Genomic DNA, 20527 nt, shown 5'->3' with positions numbered 1-20527 from the left:
GTGATTTGCTTTGAGAATGGTGGCTTTAAACAAAATGTCAAATCTGAATGAATAAGCAATTTCTCCTTTTCTGTCTGACGACTGAACTTCCACCCTTTACCGGAGACCGTTTAATAGGTTTACTAAAATGAATTCCGTGCATTGAAACTATTAAATATTAAAAGCGGTGTTCATCAAGCAAAAGTTGAAAAGTGGAAGATTTGCATTAAAACGCAAAGCTACAGATCTGGCTGTTGAAATGACTCCTGTATAGAGTCAGGTCTAAGTGACCGACGTTAATGAGTATGACCGACGTTAATGAGTATCTAATATTCTTTTCTGATGGAAATTATTTCGGCCCCAAGAGGCAAGAGAAATACATATTGCTTTGGACTAAGAATGAATGGGAATGGCCTATTACTAAACTTACCCTTATCCACTCTGTTCTTATCTAATGCCTGAGGATCCCCAGGGGACAATGAAGAGCACTGTCGGGTGGGAGTTCTTTTCTCTACTTCTGATTACTTTTTCTCCCTTCTCCCATAGAGCAAGACGAATGAAGGACACCCTCTGCGGCAGTTTCATTTCACTTCCTGGCCAGATCATGGAGTTCCAGAAACAACAGACCTTCTGATCAACTTTAGATATCTTGTTCATGACTTCAAGAAGCAAAATCCTCCCGAGTGCCCAGTTCTGGTGCACTGCAGGTAGTTCGATCTCGTCTTTTATCTCAGTTCCGTTTATCTCGCCTCCGACCTCTCACCCACATCCTGCCTCTGGCCTGGAGCACCTTCCCTCTTCACATCTGACAGACTTCACTTTCCCCAACTTCAAAGATTTATTGAAGTCACATCTTCAAGAGGCCTTCCCTGACTAGGCCCTTATTTCCTCTTCTCCCACTACCTCCTGCGTCACCCTTGTCCTTGGATTTGTACCCTTTATTCATCCCTCCTTCAGCTTCACAGCACTTACGTACATATCGTAATTTATTTATATTAATGTCTGTCTCCTTCTATAGGTTGTAAGCTCATTGTGGGTAGGAAATGTCTGCCAACTCTGATATGTAATACTCTCTCAAAGTGTTAGTACAGTGGGCTGCACACGTTAAGTGCCCAAAAAACATTCATTCAATCATATTTATTAAGCGCGTACTATACTACGCGCTTGGGAAAGTACAGTACAGCATTAAAGAGTGGCAGTCCCTGCCTACAGTGAGCTTACAATTTAGAGGGGGTGATATTCTCAACTGGTTGATTTATACAGGCTTCACTCCCACTTTTGTGCAGAGACATTGCAAAACAGAAGTTGTAGTATTTACAGACTATAAGTTCCTTGTTACCAGTGAAGCATGTCTATCAAATATGTTAAATTGTATTCTTCCAAGCGCTTAGTAGAGTGCTCTGCCTATAGTCATTGCTTAATAAATACCGTTGTTTGAATTTGCGTTCGAGTAACTAGTGAAAACTCCGAGTTTCCCCAGTAATGGTCTAATAATTATGGTAATTAATCATGGTAATTAAGCATTTAATATGTGCCAAGCACTAGAATAGATAAAACATAACCAGGCTGGACAAAGTCCCTGTCCCACACGGGGCTCACAGTAGAAGTTGTTAATAATAATAATAATAATAATAATAATAATGATGTTGGTATTTGTTAAGCGCTTACTATATGCCGTACTTGTGCAGAGCACTGTTCTAAGCACTGGGGTAGATACAGGGTAATCAGGTTGTCCCACGTGAGGCTCACAGTTAATCCCCATTTTACATTTGAGGTAACTGAGGCACAGAGAAGTGAAGTGACTTGCCCACACTCACACAGCTGCCAAGTGGCAGAGCCGGGATTCGAACCCATGACCTCTGACTCCCAAACCCAGGATCTTTCCACTGAGCCACGCTGCTTCTCTTGGAGGGATTAGGATTTTAACCCCATTTTTCAGATGTTAACTGCAATATTGATAAGTTAAGCGACCTGCCCAAGGTCACACAGACAAGTGGCAGAGGTGGGATTAGAACCCAGGCCCTTTGATTGCCAGGCCCTTGCTCTTTCCACTAAGTCACATTGCTTCTCACGAACTTTTATTGATTTCTTAAACTGATTGGTCAACTGGATGTAGTAATGTCTTGGGTTTCACTTGACTATAAGCGCTGTCCAATTCATAGATGAGAGACCTCAGCCATTTTGCTCTGTGATGCTGCTGTCCTGATCTAAATTCATTCCCAAAGTCTATGAACCAGAAATGGTTGTGCTTGTTCTTGAGATTCCAAGAATTTTCCTACATTCTCAGCGTAGTTGAGCAGCCTCACTGGGCTGCTTATAGACAATGGCAGCAAACATGCAACTAATTAGGAAGTGAGACTTCTCCTTTTTTTATTAAAAAAACAAAAAACAAGCCCAGTGCAGCTATCTCAGTCAATTAGTGATATTTATCGAGTCCTGACTGTGTTCAGAGCACTGTACTATGCTCTTGGGAGAGAAAGTTCCTTGTGGGCAGGGAATATGTCTGTTTATTGTTGTATTGTACTTTCCCAAGCGCTTAGTATAATGCTGAGCAGCAATAAATGCTCAATAAATACGATTGAATGAATGAGTACTGTTCTGTGCAGTTGGTAGACGTGATCCCTGCCCTTAAGGTCCGTACAGTCTACATGATGCGTGTTTATTTTATTTATTTATTTATTTATTTATTTGTTTGTTTATTTATTTATTTATTTATTTATTTATTTATTTATTTATTTATTTATTTATTTATTTATTTATTTATTTTAGTGCTGGAGTTGGAAGGACAGGAACTTTTATTGCCATTGATCGACTTATCTATCAGATGGAGAATGAGAACAACGTTGATGTATATGGGATAGTGTATGACCTTCGCATGCATCGACCTTTAATGGTGCAAACAGAGGTATCATGTTTACTTGTTTTGTTGTCTGTCTCCTCCCTTCTAGACTGTGAGCCCGTTGCTGGGTAGGATTGTCCCTATTTGTTGCTGAATTGTACTTTCCAGGTGCTTAGTACAGTGGTCTGCACATAGTAAGCGCTCAATAAATACGATTGAATGAATGTATGAATGAAACCTCGCAATCTTTAAAACCACGGAATTATTTTGAAAGTGTCGCATGCCACTTTACTGTTTTTATGTTATTTGTTAAATGCTTACTATGTGTTGTGCACCATACTAAATGCTGGGAAGGTACAAGCTAATCAGGTTGGACACAATCCATGTCGCATACAGGGCACACAGTCTTAATCCCCATTTTACAGATGAGGTAACTGAGGCACAGGGCAGTTAAATGACTTGCCCAAGGTCACACAGTAGACAAGTGGCGGAGCTGGGAGTAGAAACCAGATCCCTCGGACTCCTAGGCCTGTGCTGCATTCATTAGGCCACGCTGCTTCTCGACAGTCTATTCTTTTTCTTTGTAAGCATTTTCAGCTCCGGTACCTTTCACCCAAGTAGGTGGTGAGAGTCGGGATATTTTTCTTATTGAATTGAAGCTGAGGGACAGTGACTTCCTAAATGTACCATGTAGGTACAGTTTAGTGAAGCAAAGGTTGAATTGACTTTCAGGAACCATGAGCTCAATTCCTGTGCCTGCCTCACTGAATTCATTGTATAATTTTTGGCAAGGCCTTCTTCTTTGGGAGCAAAGAAACACCTCCTGGTGTATGGAAAATGGTGTGAGAACCTGAATGGGATCATGTTTTTGAAGTAGTTTTGAAGTACTTACCCAGTAAGGTACTACTCACTGTTAGTGAACCTTATAAGCTGTACTGGCATAGCTGTAAATGATGCTGGATCATCCAAAATCCTAGTTGAGGCCACGACACTATCGGATTGTTTCTCTAAATTTATGAGGAATAATATACAAGAATTACCATCCGAGGTATAAGAGAATAAAAGGTTTTCTTCAAAGAAGTGTGTGAGAGAATTTTAGAATTGCCTTGTGAGAAAGCAGACAGGTTGTTGCTCATAAAATACAACCAATAGTCCAGTTTTGACTTAGCGAAACTCTGTGTGTATATATGTAAGCTGCCTTTGCTCCATAGATTAACTTCACTGGTACACTGAACCAGCATTCCATGGCCTATCAATCTTTGTGTTGACCAGGTCTCCAAGCTCATTTGCAAATGAACCCACTTGGTCATGGGCCTCAAACCTTCCTTCAGTGATGCCCCCTTCTATTTTATTTCCAGGACCAGTATGTCTTCCTCAATCAGTGTGTGTGGGATATTATCAAATCCCAGAAAGACTCCAAGACTGATCTTATCTACCAAAACACAACTGCCATGACAATCTATGAAAACCTTACCCCCGTGACAACTTTTGGGAAGACAAATGGTTTCATTGCTTAATTCCAAAGGACGACCTCTCCGGGAACTCTCCAGGCTGTCCTGCCCACAGGAAAGGGAAATGCACTGTGGATATTTTTTTACATGTACGGTGTCTTCATTTTTTTTGTTCTGTTTCGTTATGGCTAATTTTGAAGGCTTAAAGGTGTACACCTAAAATTGCAAACGGAAAGTCAGACATTAAGGACGCGTAATAAGGTAGTTTCTGATTAACAGTAGGAGGAGATTGCCCTTTCTGTGAGAATTTCAGATAAGCCAGAAAAGGTAAACTCTGTTCTTTTTTTTCTAAATGACACAGGCTCTTTTTTTACTGTTTTATAAAGTCCACATACTGAAGCCAGGGTCATGTTAGGGTGAATATATTTTAAGTATAACGAAGTCTATTTTTACCTACTGTATCTTAAAATCTAGCTGATGGAACATATGCATAATTGTGGTTGTTAATAGCACCGGGTGTAGGTACATGGTACCTCCTCCGAGTGGATTTTATATTTGAACATGTGCCTTTCCTAATTATGCTTCCATAGGCAAAAATCGGTAGAGATATAAATATATATTTTTGTACGGAATCTTCTAATTGGGATATACAGTATATTTAAAGACTTAGCTTAGCATAAAGACTTAGCCTTCTTAGTAACATTCCGGTTCCCTTTGTTGAGGAGGCTATCCTCTCTCCCTCCTTCCCATTTATTGTGTCACAACCCTTTCTGCTCCCCTGATTTCTGGCAAGTCTTCATCTCTTCCAGCTGGCAAGTTGGGATGGAGTGGACTGCAGATCTCACTTTGAGCTTTGGTGAGAAGAAGGGGAAGAGCTATCCCCGTAGTGACATGATCTTCCTTCCACGCTCCCTACCCTTTCTGATATTTCTGTGTATTGTAAGAAGGATTATTTAAAGGTGCAATATGTGATTTAGTGATTAATGAATGCTCTATGTTTTTTAGTAGAGTTTTTACTCAGGTTGGCATTTTGTGTGTGTGTGTCTGTTGTCCCTGCATATGTGTGTGTATGTATGTGTCCTTTATTTTATTTTATTTTATTTTTTTTTTTGCAAATGGGCATGTGGTTCTGTGAAAACTTCAGTGTAAGCGTCGGAGTGTCCAACTGACCCCATGAGGGTCAACTGGCTTTTTAGTCTCTTACCGAACTTGACACATACAGGTATCTACTGTATATACCAAACCCCTTAGTCATACTTGTGCGTCCGACTGAAGGTGTAAAAAATGTTGTAATTTGTATCAAAGATGTAATTATTTTTAAAAAGTCTTATTCCGTGTATTGCTGCTGTATTTACTTTGACCTGTTTTTAAGTCGACAGTTTTTTGTTTTATTTTGTTTTGCTTTAGGTGTATATTTCCCAAGGATTCAACAACTAGTGTGGGTTCTATTTTATTGGTACACAAAATTGGAAACGTCTTAAGGCATTAGAATGGAAGGCTTTACTCGTAACCTTCTCTGGTTAAGGTCCGGGTTGTTTTGTGAAGATGTTTGAGTTTATACTTGTGAGTAGACATGAAGTATTTAAGGTCTTATGAAGGCAAGGCGAAAGCTACAGTTCTGTAGCTGTTCTCCTTAATGAGCCTAACCCGATCTGCTATAAGCTTTAGACATATGTGTCCCATGGAAAGTGGGGTACAGTCCCAAAGTCCTCCCATGCCCATCGAGCTCAGGGAGCCTGCCTCCTGATAACTGCCACATCCTTCCCCTCAAACTGGCATTCTTGGATCCCAAGCTGGAGAGTGAAACTAGTAGTTCTGGCAGACAGGAGGAATCGTGGTGGGGGGCAACCCTGAGTAAGTCTCAAGGGTGGACTTTTTTTTTCCTTAAAGGTACAGAAAGGGTTAAAATGCAAAGGAAGAGATGATGTTTTGGTGTTGGGGGAATACCCGCCTCTCCCACCCCCAAATGGAATTTGCACTTTGTTGAATTTGCCACTCTCCCAAGGCAGGCTGTTTCCTGCCAGATCCGAGTGGACCTGGAGGCGTGATAAACCGGCTGGCACGTGAGCTCCGCTCACCGTCCCTGCTCCTTCTTCCGGTGCCCGACGGGAGATCGACCCCACTGCAGCCTGTCAAGAGCCGAGGGAAGAGCTTCCCCTCCGCGGTGCGGAAGTTGGGGGAACTTTCTGTCCCCATCTCCCCAGATGTGACTGGGGCCTGAGCAAATTCAGGATGGGATGTGTGGGTAAAGCCCATTTGTTCACAGGCTGTCGTAGATCCTTGAGAAGTCAAAGAGATTCCCGTTGGTTTCATCTAGGGGAGGGGATGGAATTCATCATTTCAGGCGAACACTCTCTAGCCCTGTGGTAAAGGACTTGGCTTCCGGTCCCCAATACTTATCGAGACCGTCCCGGTCCTTTATCCAGCCTTGCTTCCAGCAAATCCCTTCTTTTGTTGGAAGTGCAGACTCCAGCTCCAAAACCAGGGAGGCCTCTCTGGAGGGGAATGAGAGGAAAAGCCATGTCCCTTCAAGTCTTTCAGAAAAATTTAAACACATTGTTCTCAGAACTCCTCCCTTCCTCCTGGTAAAGGCTTGGGAAACAGTGGCGGGCAGCGAAGAATCAGTTTCTGACGTCATTTCTGACACGCATCAGAACGCGTTAGGTGGCTGATCCTATAATTACTCTAGAGAGGTGTCGAAGGGTCACGGAGACTTTTATCTACATCCTCCAAGGCCTCATGTCCTACAGGAGTGAATTTTAACTCAGTTGCAGACGAGGGATGAGAATTTAAATTTATTAACAAAAATGATATGGGACTTCGTGGGCAAGGAGCCTGGACTTCTCTTTACTAACGATTCGCGTGAGTTTACAAAATCTGCTGTCAGGGAAATGGTTGTCCTTGAAAGGATTTGAGCAACGTAATCAGCAAAGCCGTTTTATTATTTTAGGTCACTCGTGCCTGGAATTTAGAGGGCAAAATGGTAGCCTCAAACCTGCAGCCGCTCGGCTGAGGCAGACGGGTCCGGGGGACGGACTCTTTTCCCTAAGGAACCGGGCGTGGATGGGCTCTGGCACGAAATGAGGTTTCCGTCCTCCTGGCTCCATGCCGATAGTTTGGTGCGCTCTATCTCCAGGCTGTCGGTGAGATTCTAACACCGGCCACCGGGCTCAGAGCCTTTACTGAGGCTCGGTCAGAGACTTCAGTCTGTCTTGTGTGCAGCTGGTGAGATGTGTTTCCACATAGGACAAAAAAAAAAAAAAAGAAAAAAGACTTCTATTTTAAAAAGCTTTGCTGTGCTTTAGTCTGTTCATTCGTCAGTCTTGGTTACTGATGTTGATTGCCTCGAAGATCCAAGTTCTGAGTTGTCCAAACTACTGTGTAGCAGTTGTGTGTTTAACATACTGTAGACTTTTTATCATTGGGGGCCCACCAGAAGCCGAGGCATTAATACGTACTCAAAAGACTGTAATTACTTGTAACTATTTTGAGATGCACATTTTTTATGTTTGTTACAACTGTACAGAGCATTGTAGTTGGCCTTTTAAAAAAAAGTGTCCTGATTCATTGTTTTTAAAGATTTACAAATACCAAATATAAAAAAGTGTCAAATTTGAGTGATGTCTTGGGTTTTTCTTTCTCCTCCTTCCTCTACCCTCACCTCCTTTCCATCTCCCTTCCATCTCTTCCCGCTCTTGGCCCCCAACCTTGGGTAAAAGCCTGGCTCCCTAGTACCAAAAAACAGTCCAAAAAGGTCTTGGCCGCCTGCAGAGAGGGCCTCAGCACAGAGGCTATTTGGAAACTCAAGATCTCCCTTACGCCACCAGTTCCATGCCAGAGATTAAGATCTGAGTGAGAAAGAGACTCCGATGAGCTAACGGTACATTTTTTTCCACCACAGTTGTCTTTAGGGAAAAAGGATCAATCCTTTTTTATTTTTTATGGTATTTGTTAAATGTGTACTAAGTGCCAGGCACTGTACTAAGCGCTGGGGTAGATACAAGCTAATCAGGTGGAACACAGTCCCTGGTGCCTATGGGGCTTACAGTCTTAATCTCCATTTTACAGATGAGGAAACTGAGGCACAGAGAAGTGGAACGGCTTGCCCGAGGTCATGCAGCCGACGAGTGGTGGAATTGGGATTAAAAGTCAGGTCCTTCCGACTCCCAGCCCTATGCTATCTCCACCGGGCTACACTGCTCCTTTTCCTTGAACCTACTGGCCCTTAGCACTATTTATGAAATTAAACTACTTATTTCATTCATTCAATCCTATTTATTGAGTGTTTACTGTGTGCAGAGCCTGTACTAAGTGTATGGAAAGAACAATTCAGCAACAAAGAGAGACAATTCCTGTCCACAATGGGCTTGGCCTCACAAACTCTCAAGATGACCAATATTGTGATGATAATAACTCTGCTATTTGGTAAGTTCTTACTATGTGCCAAACAATGGTACCAAGTGCTGGGGTAGATTCCAGATAATCGGGTCAGACACAGTTCCTGTCTGACCCGTCGCTCAGTTTCAGAGAAGAGGGAGAAACGGGTAAGCGAATCCTTATTTTACAGATGAGGAACCTGAGGCCCAGAGAAATTAGGTGACTTCCCATGGCAGATATTTGGCAGATCTGGGACCCAGATCCCCTGATTCCCAGGTCTGTGCTTTCGCCACTTGGCCCGCTGCTTTTGGATGTTCCAGAGGGTCACCTAGGCTTTCTGTGCCCAAAGACAAACTCCTCTCATCCCAGATGCAAAATAGGGTTTTGGGATTCACTCTCCTCTGACCCATGTCAGGTTGAAGTAGATGGACAACTACCATTTTTTGGTAAATGGGACCCGTGGGATTGGGAGTCCTTGTAAAGCGAAACACTTTTTTATGGAAAGCTTTACCTGATTATTCCAAATCCAGTGCAAGTAAGGGTTTCTCTACAGTTTTTTGGAAAGTTTATTTTAATTTTAAACGAGTCAGTAATGGGCAAATAGGAAGTGTTTTGGAAACCTTTGGGCAGATTGTGAAACAGAGAGGCATAGGGAGAGGAAAACAATACCAGGCACGAAATTAGCAACAGCAACTCAAAAGTAAAGGATGGTCTTGGTGGGTGAGTGGTGTGAAGGGGACAAATGGCTGCACATTGGTCTTCCTAGGCCCAAAGGAGAGTTGTGACAATCAATCAATGGTATCTGTTGAGCATTTACTATGTTCAGAGTACTGGATTAAGTGTCTGGGAGAGTACCACTCAATGGAGTTGGTAGACATGATCCCTGCTGTTTCTGGTTATGGAAGTAGACCATAGAGGTGATTTTTAAATACCGCCTGACCATCTGAGAATGCCATGCCTTTAAAATGAACACATTTGAGAAATTGGGAACAAAAATGAATCCTGAATATGGATGAGCCAATCCACTACCTGGTGATGGGAAAAGACTTGAGTCCAAAGATAATTCGAGTAAGTGGTAAAGCATATTTATGCTCGAAAAATTAGACTGGCTGGTTATCAATTACTTGATTTTTAAAATTTACAGTTTTTTTTCACTGATAGGTATTAGGTTTCTTTTAGTCATTTTGGAAGTAATTCTTCTAGACCGTAATTGTTTAGTAAATTATGGGCTTTTGCTCTTGAAACTGTCTACAAACCTGCTGTCTGTGCAGAAATAAAGGTGAGTCATGTAGATGTTTAACCCTTTGCTACAAGGCTATAGGAAGTCGTGTTCTCATGAGCAGAGCACCATACTAAGCGCTTGGGGGGGAGTACAATACATCAGACATAATCCCTGTCCATAAGAAGTTTGCAATCTAGAGATCCATATTTCTGATTTCTACCTATCTCGATGAGTATATGCCTCACTGATAAGGGACTGGGGCTCTGAAACATGTGGGCTCTCTGCTACCCACTCCCATCCCCCACAAATGTGGGGAATTTGCTGGATCTCTTCACTGGTTTTCATTGGACTGGAACAGGGCAGAGGAGGTGTCTTGGGATTGCTTTATGGCCCTCCCCTCCAGATGTGGCCAGGAAAAGGGGCCTGAGGATGGAGATTGAAGAGTGAAGATGGGAGGAGAAGGAAGAAGAGGAGGGATAAATGGAAGAAAGGGGCAAAGGGAAGCAATGTGACCTAGCAGAAAGAGCACGGGCCTGGATTCTAATCCCGGCTCTCATACGATTGATTGAATGAATGAATGAGATTTTCTGCTGTGTGACCTTGGGCAAGTTTCTTAGCTTCTCTGTACCTCAGTTCCTCATCTGTAAAATGATTAAATTCATTTATTCAATGGTATTTATTGAGTGCTTACCGTGTGCAGAGCACTGAACTAAGTGCCCTCCAACTTAGACTGAGAACCTCATGTGGCACAGGGACTGGGTCCAACCTGATTATCTTATAATGATGATGGTATTTGTTAAGCGCTTACTATGTGCCAAGCAATGTTCTAAGCACTGGGTTAGGTACAAGGTAATCAGGTGGTCCCACGTGGGGCTCACAGTCTTCATCCCCATTTTACAGATGAGGTAACTGAGTCACAGAGATGTTAAGTGAGTTGCCCAGAGTCACACAGCTAAGTGGCACACAGCCAGGATTAGAACCCAAGACCTCTGACTCCCAAGCCCAGGCTCTTTCCACTAAGCCATACTACCCCAGCATTTAGTATGGTGCTTGGCACATAGTAAACACTTGACAAATGCCATTAGAAAGGGGGTTGGAGGGGAGAGGGAGGGAAAAGGAGAAGAAAGGAGGAATGTTCTTATAGGGTGAGGGTGCAGAGCATTGCGGGGATGAGGTATTAAGGGTGAGGCCTGGTGGGGCGAAAACAGGGAAGGAGGAAGAGAAGAGGAAGGGAAAGATAGTTACAGGGGCTTCTCTTCCTCACTGCTGCTTTTGGATCCTTGGGCTACTTGAGGAAGGAGCAGAGGATGACACTCTGGCATTCTGGCTCTTCCCAGGCACGTTGTTGTGCCCCTGTTCTAAATTCTCCTTGGAAGTTGCCCCCCTGCCCTCTGGGGATTTTCCCAAAGCCACCATGACATTCATCTCCCTTTGAGCAGCACAAGCACCGCTTGGTTGTTCAGCCTTTTGACCGGGACTACTGTGGAAGCGGCCAGTGCCAAGACCTCGGGCCCTTCCCGCAGAGGACGTTGGGGATTCTGGACTTAGAAGTGGTGTGACAGCATCTCCGCAAAAGTGACAGCCACCTTGTCCTTGTCAGCAAGCCTCGATTCTGTTTGCTTTAGGTAGTTTGGGTGAACAGAACTTGAGAAAGTGGGAGGTTTCTTTCTAGCCAACCTGTAGGTGGGGGTGGGGGCGGGCGGGTGTAAAAGACTTAATCCGGAAAAGTGCTCGATTCCAAAATAGAGGATCCCACAGGCCCTTAGGCTTCCGTGGTGTATCCTTAATCTCTGGTGTGCCCATTTTCTAACTGCCTCTGAAGTTGCTCTGAGGTGCACTAGACTTTTGTACTCACCCAAGCACTTAGAAGAGTGCTGCACACATAGTAAGCACTCAAACATCACATTGATTTGATCTGAAAATGTTCTGGTTGGGGATAGGAAGTAGAATTTTTAGGAGGATGATTAATGAGTCCATTGAGTACTAATTGTGTGCAGATCACTGTATTAAGCGCTTGGGAGAGTACAATATTACAGAGTTTATGGAAACATTCCCTGCCCACAACAAGCTTATAGTCTATGGGGAGAAACAGACCATAATATAAAGAAAATATGGCTATGTACATAAGTGCTGTGGAGCTGAGGGAAGGGTGAATAATAATACTGGTGGTACTTGTTAAACACAGATTATGCGCCCAGACACTGTAATAAGCGCTGGGGTGGATACAAGCAAATCTGATTAAACAGTCTCTGACCCACGTGGAGCTCACAATCTCAGTTCCCATTTTGCAGATGAGGTAATTGAGGCACAGAGAAGTGAAGTAACTTGCCCAGGGTCACACAGCAGACAAGTGGCAGAGCTGGGATAAGAACCCATGACCTTCTGATTCCCAGGCCCGTGCTCTATCCACTAGGCCATGCTGAATAAAGGGTACAAATCCAAGTGCAAAATTGACGCAGAAGGGAGTGGGAGAAGAGGAAATGAGGGATTTTTCAGTGAAGCCCTCTTTGAGGAGATGTGCTTTTAATAAATTTTTGAGTTGGGGGAGAGTAATCATCTGTCAGAGATTCATTCTTTCAATTGTATTTATTGAGTACTTACTGTGTGCAGAGCACTGTATTAAATGCTTGGGAAGCACAATAGATGCAACAAATAGATAAAAATGGAAGATGTTCCAGGCCGGAGGCAAGATGAGAAGGAGAGGTAGGTGTCTAGATAGATGAGATTGGAGGTACAGGGAGTAAGTTGGCATTAGAGGAGTTAAGTGTGCAGGCTAGATGATAGTAAGAGGGCAGCGGTGTTAGGTAGAAGGAGGCAAGATGATTGAGTGCTTTATAGCTGATGGTAAGGAGTTTTTGTCTGCTATGGATGGGCAACCACTGGAGGTTTTTGAAGGTTGGGAAATCATGGACTGAATGGTTTTGTAGAAAAATGATCTGGGCAGCAGAGTGAAGTATGGACTGGAGCAGGGAGAGACAGGAAGCAGAGAGATCAGCAAGGAGATTGATCCAGTAATCAAGGCGAGCTAGGATAAGTGATCCTGTGCAGGAAGGGACGAGGCATGAGTTAGCAGCCTCTGTGGATGATTAGCTTGCTGAGGTACTTGCCCTGGGCTGGGGGCATAGTGAACCAGGTAGGGCCAGGCAGGTGAGCAGACATCAAGTGGATGCCATAGGGAATGTGGCTTAGAGATAGTGTGAGCAGGAGCCAGTGAGCGGGGAGTCACTCCCTTGCTTTTTCTCTGGGCTTGCTTTCCTCTCTTCTCATCCATTCCAGGACTGTTTTCCTCCAAATTCTGCAGACTAATGGCCACATTTAGAAATCAATCCATCCATGGTATTTATTGTGTGCTTACTGTGAGCAGAGGCAGCATTAAGCGTTCAGAAGAATACAGTACAACAAGGTTGGTAGACATGTTCTCTGTCCAAAAGGAGCTCATGGTCTAGAGGGGGAGACTGGGAATGTGGCAGAGATGGAGTGGGTGAGGCCTGCTAAGGATGGAAGGGATTTGAGGACCACAGGGGGAGATTGAGGTGAGCTGGAAAGGAGGAGATAGCATCCTCTCTATGAAGTCATCCCGTGAAGCAGCATGGAGTAGTGGATAGAGCACGGGCCTGGGAGTCAGAAGGTCATGGGTTCTAATCCCGGCTCTGCCACTTGTCTGCTGTGTGACCCTGGGCAAGTCACTTCACTTCTCTGTGCCTCAGTTACCTCATCTGTAAAAAGGGGATTGAAACTGTGAGCCCCATGTGGGACAGAGACTCTTGCTTGTATCCACTCCAGTGCTTAGTACATAGTAATCACTTAGCAAATGCTATAATAATAATTATTGTTTTAATTTAACTGCAGACGGGAAGTAGATCCCGAACTGGACTGAGCTGGATGATAAAGAAGGTTAATTAGTTTCAAATGGCCTCTTTTCCCTCCTCCGCCTCCTCTCCTCTTCCATCTATCCTTGGGCAGGTCGACTCCCTTTTACACCGAGCCCACCAACACAAATTGCATGGGGATTTCGTTGCTGAGAGGCAACATGGCCTAGTGGAAAGTGCAGAAGATTGGGAGTCAGGAGATCTGCGGTTCTAGTCCCGGCTGTACCATTGCTTGCTCTGGACAAGCTGCTAAACTTCTCTGTGCCTCAGTTTCTTCATCTATAAAATGGGGATACAACGACAGTTCTCCCGCTCTCACAGGGCAGTGACGGTTTGCAAACTGACTCTTTTGTCTTTCCTGATGTGTAATGATAATAATTATACTTGTTTAGTGCTTACTATGTGCCTAGTATTGTACTAAGCGTGTGGTAAGATAATCAGGAGCCACGAGGGGCTCACAGTCTAAGAAGGAGGGAGAAGAGAGAGTGATTGAATCACATTTTGCAGATGAGGGAACGGAGAGGCCTAGAGAAGTGACAAGGTCACATAGCAGTTAAATGGCAGAGGTGGGATTAGAACCCATGTCTTTTGATTCACGGGCCTGTGCTCTTTCCACTAGGCCACGTGGTTTTGCTGAGTGTTTGGCACACAGTAATTTCATAATGAATACCATGATCATCATCATCATTAGTATTATTTAACATCGTAGAGGAAGCCCAGGTGACAAATGGGACACATGGTTTGTACCTAGACTGGAACCATGCCTCTAAGCAGTCCACATAGCAGCCATGATGGCGCAACAGAACCTTCTGGAAATGAGTCCTGGACTCACCTCTGCTTGAACTCCTGGGGTCTGGACCAGGCATTGTTGACCAGATTTTGGCAGGGGGGCGCTCAGACTTGATGGGGAGGGGGTCGCTCGGGCTCAGTCTAACAACGTTTCTAGCCTATTCAGGGCTCGAGGAGGAGGTACAGAGGCTCAGGGGGGCATGGAGAAGGAGGGTGGAGGTGAGAACAGATGTTAATGTAATTGTGTATTCCTGAGTTCTGTAGCTCTGGAATCTGAATCCAAGGCTGTTGGTGGAGTTGGGGGGGAAAAAAATGGGAGTCCAGCAGAACTCTCCGACTGCTTGGGACTAGTGGATTCTGCTATAGGATCTGAAGTTAATTACTTGTCTGGATATTTGGGAAAAAGCATCCAAACAGGAAGACTGAGACTGAGAGAGCCAGGATGTGGATTGAGAGCCATGACCTAGTGAGCTAGATTTAGAGCCCTTTTTGACCCCATGAATTGACCCTTAAGCAAATGTGTGGTAATAGGAAGTCGCATGTTGTAGTGGATGGAGCCTGGGCCTGGGAGTCAGAAGGTCATGGGTTCTAATCCCGGCTCCTCCACTTGTCTACTATGTGACCTTGGGCAAGTTACTTCACTTCTCTTGGCCTCAGTTACCTCATCTGTAAAAGGTGTGAGTGTGAGTGTGAGTCCCTCATGGGACAGGGACTGTCCAACCCGATTGCTTGTATCCCCCCAGTGCTTTGTACAGGGCCCGGCACATAGTAAGCACTTAACAAATACCATAATTGTTAATTTGGTCCTTCAGAGGTTGGTTTTAAAGATAGGAAGAGGTGGGAAGTCTCTTCCTATCCTTAAAACTAACCCCTGAGCCTTTATGAATCCCTGGGAATTTCTGTGCTGGCAAAATGTTTTTTTGCTTTCCTGGGAAGAAATCCCGAGAGATGCCGTTAATTTGTTTCTTTGTTTCTTCCTCAACAGTTCCGTCCCACTGGGGCTCTGTAAATTTAACCAACACTTAGACTACATTGCTGTGGGGATAATTAGACTTGTCAAAAGTTGCAGCATTTCTACATACCTTGAGGGTACTCTGATTTCTTGTTGACTAATTGATTTCAGGGTGGGCAGCATGGAAGACGAACTAGAGCATTTTTTCCTGATTTTATGAGTATGAGCATTCTTAAGATCACATCTCCTAAAGGAGTCCTTCCCCAATTAAGCCCTCTTTTGGGTATTTGATATTTGCCCCAACCCCACAGCACTTTTGTAAATACCTCTAAATTCTATATTCTAAATTAGTTATTTATCTAAATATCTGTTTCCCCCTCTAGACTATAAGCTTGATAGGGGCATGGAATGTGTCTGCTAACTCTATTGAATTGTATTTGACCAAGGACTGAGTACAGTGCTCTGCACATTGTAAACACGCAATAAATAGGATCGATTGATTTTTACAAAGCAGCACTTGCACTAAGGATTACTGAAAGGGGCATCTGGAGGCTTCTTTGGTAGAATGGCCACTACCCACTTCCCTTGACACAAGTGTTTTTGCCACTTGGCCATTTCCTGTTCTGCCATCTCCACTGCGCACATGCATATATCCCTGTACAAGGGTGTGTGTATATTCAGAAGCACACGTACAATCAATCAGTGGTATTTATTGAGCACTTTCTGTGGGCAGAACACTGTACTAAGCACTTGGGAGAGTACAATAAAACAGTTACACACATACAATGACACACATATGTCCTCTTCATCTCTGCCACAATAGTGTTCAGCTCTTTCCACCAGAGTTCCAGAATCTGCTTCAATCAATCAACCAATCATATTTATTGAGTGCTTACTGTGTGCATAGCAGTGTACCTAATGCTTGGGAGAGTACAGTACAATAGAGTTGGTAGACATGTTATCTGCCCATAGTGAGCTTACAGTCCAGAGGGCTTCCCCACTAAACCCTCATTCCTCCCTTCTCATTCCCTCCCTTCTCCCTCTCTCTTCAATGTCACCTATGCACTTGGATCTGTAATAATAATGATAATGATGGTTTTCGTTAGGTACTTACTATGTACCAAGCACTGTTCTAAGCACTAGAGCACTGTTCTAAGCACTGGCACCACTTGATATTCACCAGACTCTCACCCCTCTCAGCCTTAGGTATATCCAAAAATGACCTGAATGTCAGCCTTCTCCTCTAGACTGTAAGCTCCTGATGTGCAGGAAGTGTGTCGTTCAACTAGGCTGTATTGTACTCTCGCTAGCTCTTAATTCAGTGCTCTGAATCCAGTAAGTGCTCAGTAAATACCACTGATTGATGGATCAATTACTCTTATCCTACAGATTGGAGCAGAGGATGAGCAGAGTTCCAATGGGGTGGGAGTAGGGCAGTTTGATGACCACAGCAATTCCCATCCTCCTCCCCCTTCCTTTGCCCCATCCCTGCTCCCCTCCATCATCGAGCCTGACCATCCCAACCTGCAGAAAGTTGGAAGATCAGACCAAGAACTGAACTGAACCTTGAGGGACTCCCACAGCTAGGGGGTGGGAGGCAGAGGAAGGAGCCTGTGACAGAGATGGAGAATGAGTGGTCGGAGAGTGTCTGCTAAGTCGAGTACATAGTACAGTGCTCTGGATACAGAAAGGGCTAATGAATACTGTAGATTGATAGATTTACCAAAGTTCTTTAACACTCTCACAGTTTCCCCTCAGTCACCCAGTTCTCTTCAAGCACCTTCCTGGTGGACTGTGTGGAAAATCCCTTCACGGTGATTACTCTCTGGCTCATCATCTAAGGAGGTAGGCCCAACTGGGAGTGGGTCAGGTGAGTGTGGGTGAAAGTTTTCTGCTGTGAAGATTTCTGGAGTGTCTCGTCAAGTCTGGGAACATGCATAGGTTTTAATAATAATAATAATAATAATGTTGGTATTTGTTAAGCACTTACTATGTGCAGAGCACTGTTCTAAGCACTGGGTTAGATACAGGGTCCTCAGGTTGTCCCACGTGAGGCTGGCAGTCTTAATCCCCATTTTACAGATGAGGAAACTGAGGCACAGAGAAGTAAAGTGACTTGCCCACAGTCACAAAACTGACAAATGGCAGATCCAGGATTTGAACCCATGACCTCTCACTCCCAAGCCCATGCTCCTCTACTGAGCCACGCTGCCTCTACTCAGAGGCATTGTGGTAAAACTGTCTTAGAGTTAAATCACATCTCTGTGCCTCAGTTATCTCATCCATAAAATGAGGATAGAGTGGGGATTAAATAGGAAGCAGGCTGAGGCTGGATAGGGAGGGAAGGCAAGATGAGGGCTGAGACAAGGAATTTAAACCTGTGACAGCAGAGGTGAATGGATGGTTCCTCTAGACTGTAAGCTTGTTGTGGGCCAGGGACTGTTTATTGTTATATTGTACTCTCCCAAGCACTTAATAAAAGTGCTCTGCAGACAGTAAGTGCTCAATAAATTCAATTGACGGGCAGCCCTACATACAGTAAGCGCTCAGTAAATTGTCTTTGCTCCATAAATACTGATCGATAAGTGGGCATTTCAGTGGGGCCAAGGGGAGCCCGCAGAGGCTGAGGAGAACCCCAGAAGTCCTGAGTCTGGGGACGGTGTCCGACCCACTAAAAGAGTTATAGCAGTGAAATTTGGACTGACGTTCCCCCTAAGCCCACCTGGAGCAGGCTCTGTGCCTGAAGCTCCACACGGAGCCATGCCAGCCTACTGTGTGAACATCTAGTGCTGCTGGTGACTGACTGGTTCCTGACATGTTCATTTATTCATTCAATTGTATTTCTTAAGCTCTTACTGTGTGCAGAGCACTGTACTAAGCGTTTGGAAAGTACAATATAGAAATAAAGAGAGACAATCCTTGCCCACAACAGGCTTACAGTCCAGAGTGGGGTAAGGCGGGGGGCCCAGGCCTGGACCACTACCTTGGGTGGGGCTGCGCTGAGTTAGGGCCACATCTGTTTTCATGTATGGATAATTATAAGAGTCCCCAGGCTAGTTAGGAGCAGCCCAGCCCTCTCCACCGGGGGGTCCCTGATCCAGAGCCCCCCATCCAACCTGCCAATCCCTCTCATGAAATGTGGCTGAAGGCGGTTTGGCACGGAAGGTTAAAAAAAAAAAGCATCCAGTTATACCCAAGCCTTTGTGTACATCTCCCCATTCTTCCCTCCAGGGGTTGCCCATCCATCTCCACATCAAACAGAAACTACCCTCTCCTACCTTACCTCACTGATCTCTTCCTATAGCCTATCCCACACTCTTCGCTCCTTGAGCCCCAACCTAATCACTGTGCCTCGATCTCAACCCTCTTCCCGCCGGTCTCTTGATGCTCTCTCTGACCTGAAACTTCTTCCCCCTTTGTCTCCAACAGTCTGCCACTCTGCCTATATTCAAAACTCTGCTGGATGACCTTGGGCAACTTCTCTGTGCCTTATTTCCTCAACTACAAAATGGAGATTCGATACCTGTGCTTCCCTTCCTTAGAATGTGAGCTCCAGGTAAGACAGAGACTGTGTCCTGACTAACACCAGCTATTAGAGCAGTGTTAGCAAAACAAATACCATAAAAAAATAGAGTATCAGTTGTACACACAGCTCTTTAAAGCTTTTCCACAGTAGTGGAGAGGATCTCAACTGTCAGGAGGGTCAAGTTTGATCAGGAAGGGCCGATGACTATCCATCTTGAGACTTCTCCTGAAGCAATTACAAGGTTTTGGGCTGCTTTTGCTTTATGACCTAGTTCTGAGGGACCCAGTTCAATGGTGGTCGAATCTCCAATTAGTGGCCATTATTTACAAAGCTATAGAAATGAAGGCAGTGTGATGAAATCAAGTCTTCCATTCAAATAACTCCTCTCCAGGGTTAAGCTGAGGTTTGTGGGTTTATTAAAGGAGGAAACTGGAGCCCAGAGAGGTGATGTGTGTGTTGAGGCTGGCGAAACAAAGCCATGTTAAAAGGATCGTAGAACTGATCCCCCTGAATGTGGTGTCCTATGGTATGCAGTGTCCCAGTGTATGCAGTGGCCCATGAAGTAGGCCATACTTCATTTCTAAATTAAGACAATCCATTTGCTCAGATGATAGACGTCGTCTTTGCTCACCAAGTGGATCAGGAGAGCAGACCTCCTTTGATTCGGTGACTAAGAAGTCAGAGGAGAATAAACTCCCCATATTAAGCTCATGCTCTTGAGCAGTTCAGTGGAAAACTTCCTTGGCAAAGGCTTCTGGTGACTGAGATTGGAAAGACTCCTGGGAGCTCATTACTAGGGTCAGTGACATAATAAGCAATAGGCTTTGGGTATTTCTGCAGTAACAGGGGAGTTGGGTGGGGTTTTTTTGTCCCATTTCTAAGAGGGGCTATTTGCTTTGAGAGGAGAAGGTGACTGAAGCTGCCACTTAAGCCTTCTGGTAGGAGCGATGCCCACTGTTGTCTAGAGAATTGCCACCCGGCCTTCAAAATTCAGCGGTGGGGATGTCACATCTGTTCTTGTCCTCGCACAAAGCTTCGATGACTGAGTGTCCCGGCAAAGCAACATTGAAGCTTTTCCTTGAGGAGGACCAGATTGGAACTGGGAGAGGCTAAGAAAAATACCTGCTATCCTGTGCAGATTGTTCTGGGCGAACAAGTCACTCTACTCTAGAGGTGAGCAGTAACTTTGGAGGGGAAATTTGTGGGAAGAGGGTAGTTTGACCCAAGATATCCCCAAGGAAAGACTGGAATCTGCCCATGGAACATGAATGAGGGCCCCTCCCCTCATGTTATTTGATTTCATTCTTCCATATTTAATATCTTTTAACACTATTATACATGATATGGTTTCACGTTTCTTGTTTGCAACTCTTAGGACTGTTTTCACTTTTGTCTCTAGATATCCTCTAATTAGAAATAAGGTAGTAGCTACTAGGCTACAGATCAGATGGTGCATAGATTTGAGTTAAAGTGGTAGCTCTTCTTTGTTGTGCCAGTGTACCCTGAAACAGAAAGAGAATCCC

General features: G+C 44.4%; 1 protein-coding gene across 1 annotated transcript in view; it reads left to right on the top strand.

Moving 5' to 3' along the window:
• PTPRJ (protein tyrosine phosphatase receptor type J) overlaps positions 1 to 7886 on the top strand; it is a 163680-nt gene extending 155794 nt beyond the window's left edge. The window contains exons 23-25 of the mRNA XM_029060042.2: positions 526 to 686; positions 2749 to 2884; positions 4177 to 7886. Coding sequence (XP_028915875.1) covers positions 526 to 686; positions 2749 to 2884; positions 4177 to 4335 — 456 coding nt within the window. The 3' untranslated portion in view covers positions 4336 to 7886. The remainder of the gene's footprint in view (positions 1 to 525; positions 687 to 2748; positions 2885 to 4176) is intronic.
• Positions 7887 to 20527: the final 12641 nt, after the last annotated feature.

The sequence above is a fragment of the Ornithorhynchus anatinus genome, chromosome 3 (genome assembly GCF_004115215.2).
Source record: "Ornithorhynchus anatinus isolate Pmale09 chromosome 3, mOrnAna1.pri.v4, whole genome shotgun sequence".
Classification (NCBI taxonomy): domain Eukaryota; kingdom Metazoa; phylum Chordata; class Mammalia; order Monotremata; family Ornithorhynchidae; genus Ornithorhynchus; species Ornithorhynchus anatinus.
Note: the sequence above shows the minus strand (reverse complement) of the source record. Positions and strands in the feature narration are given on the sequence as shown.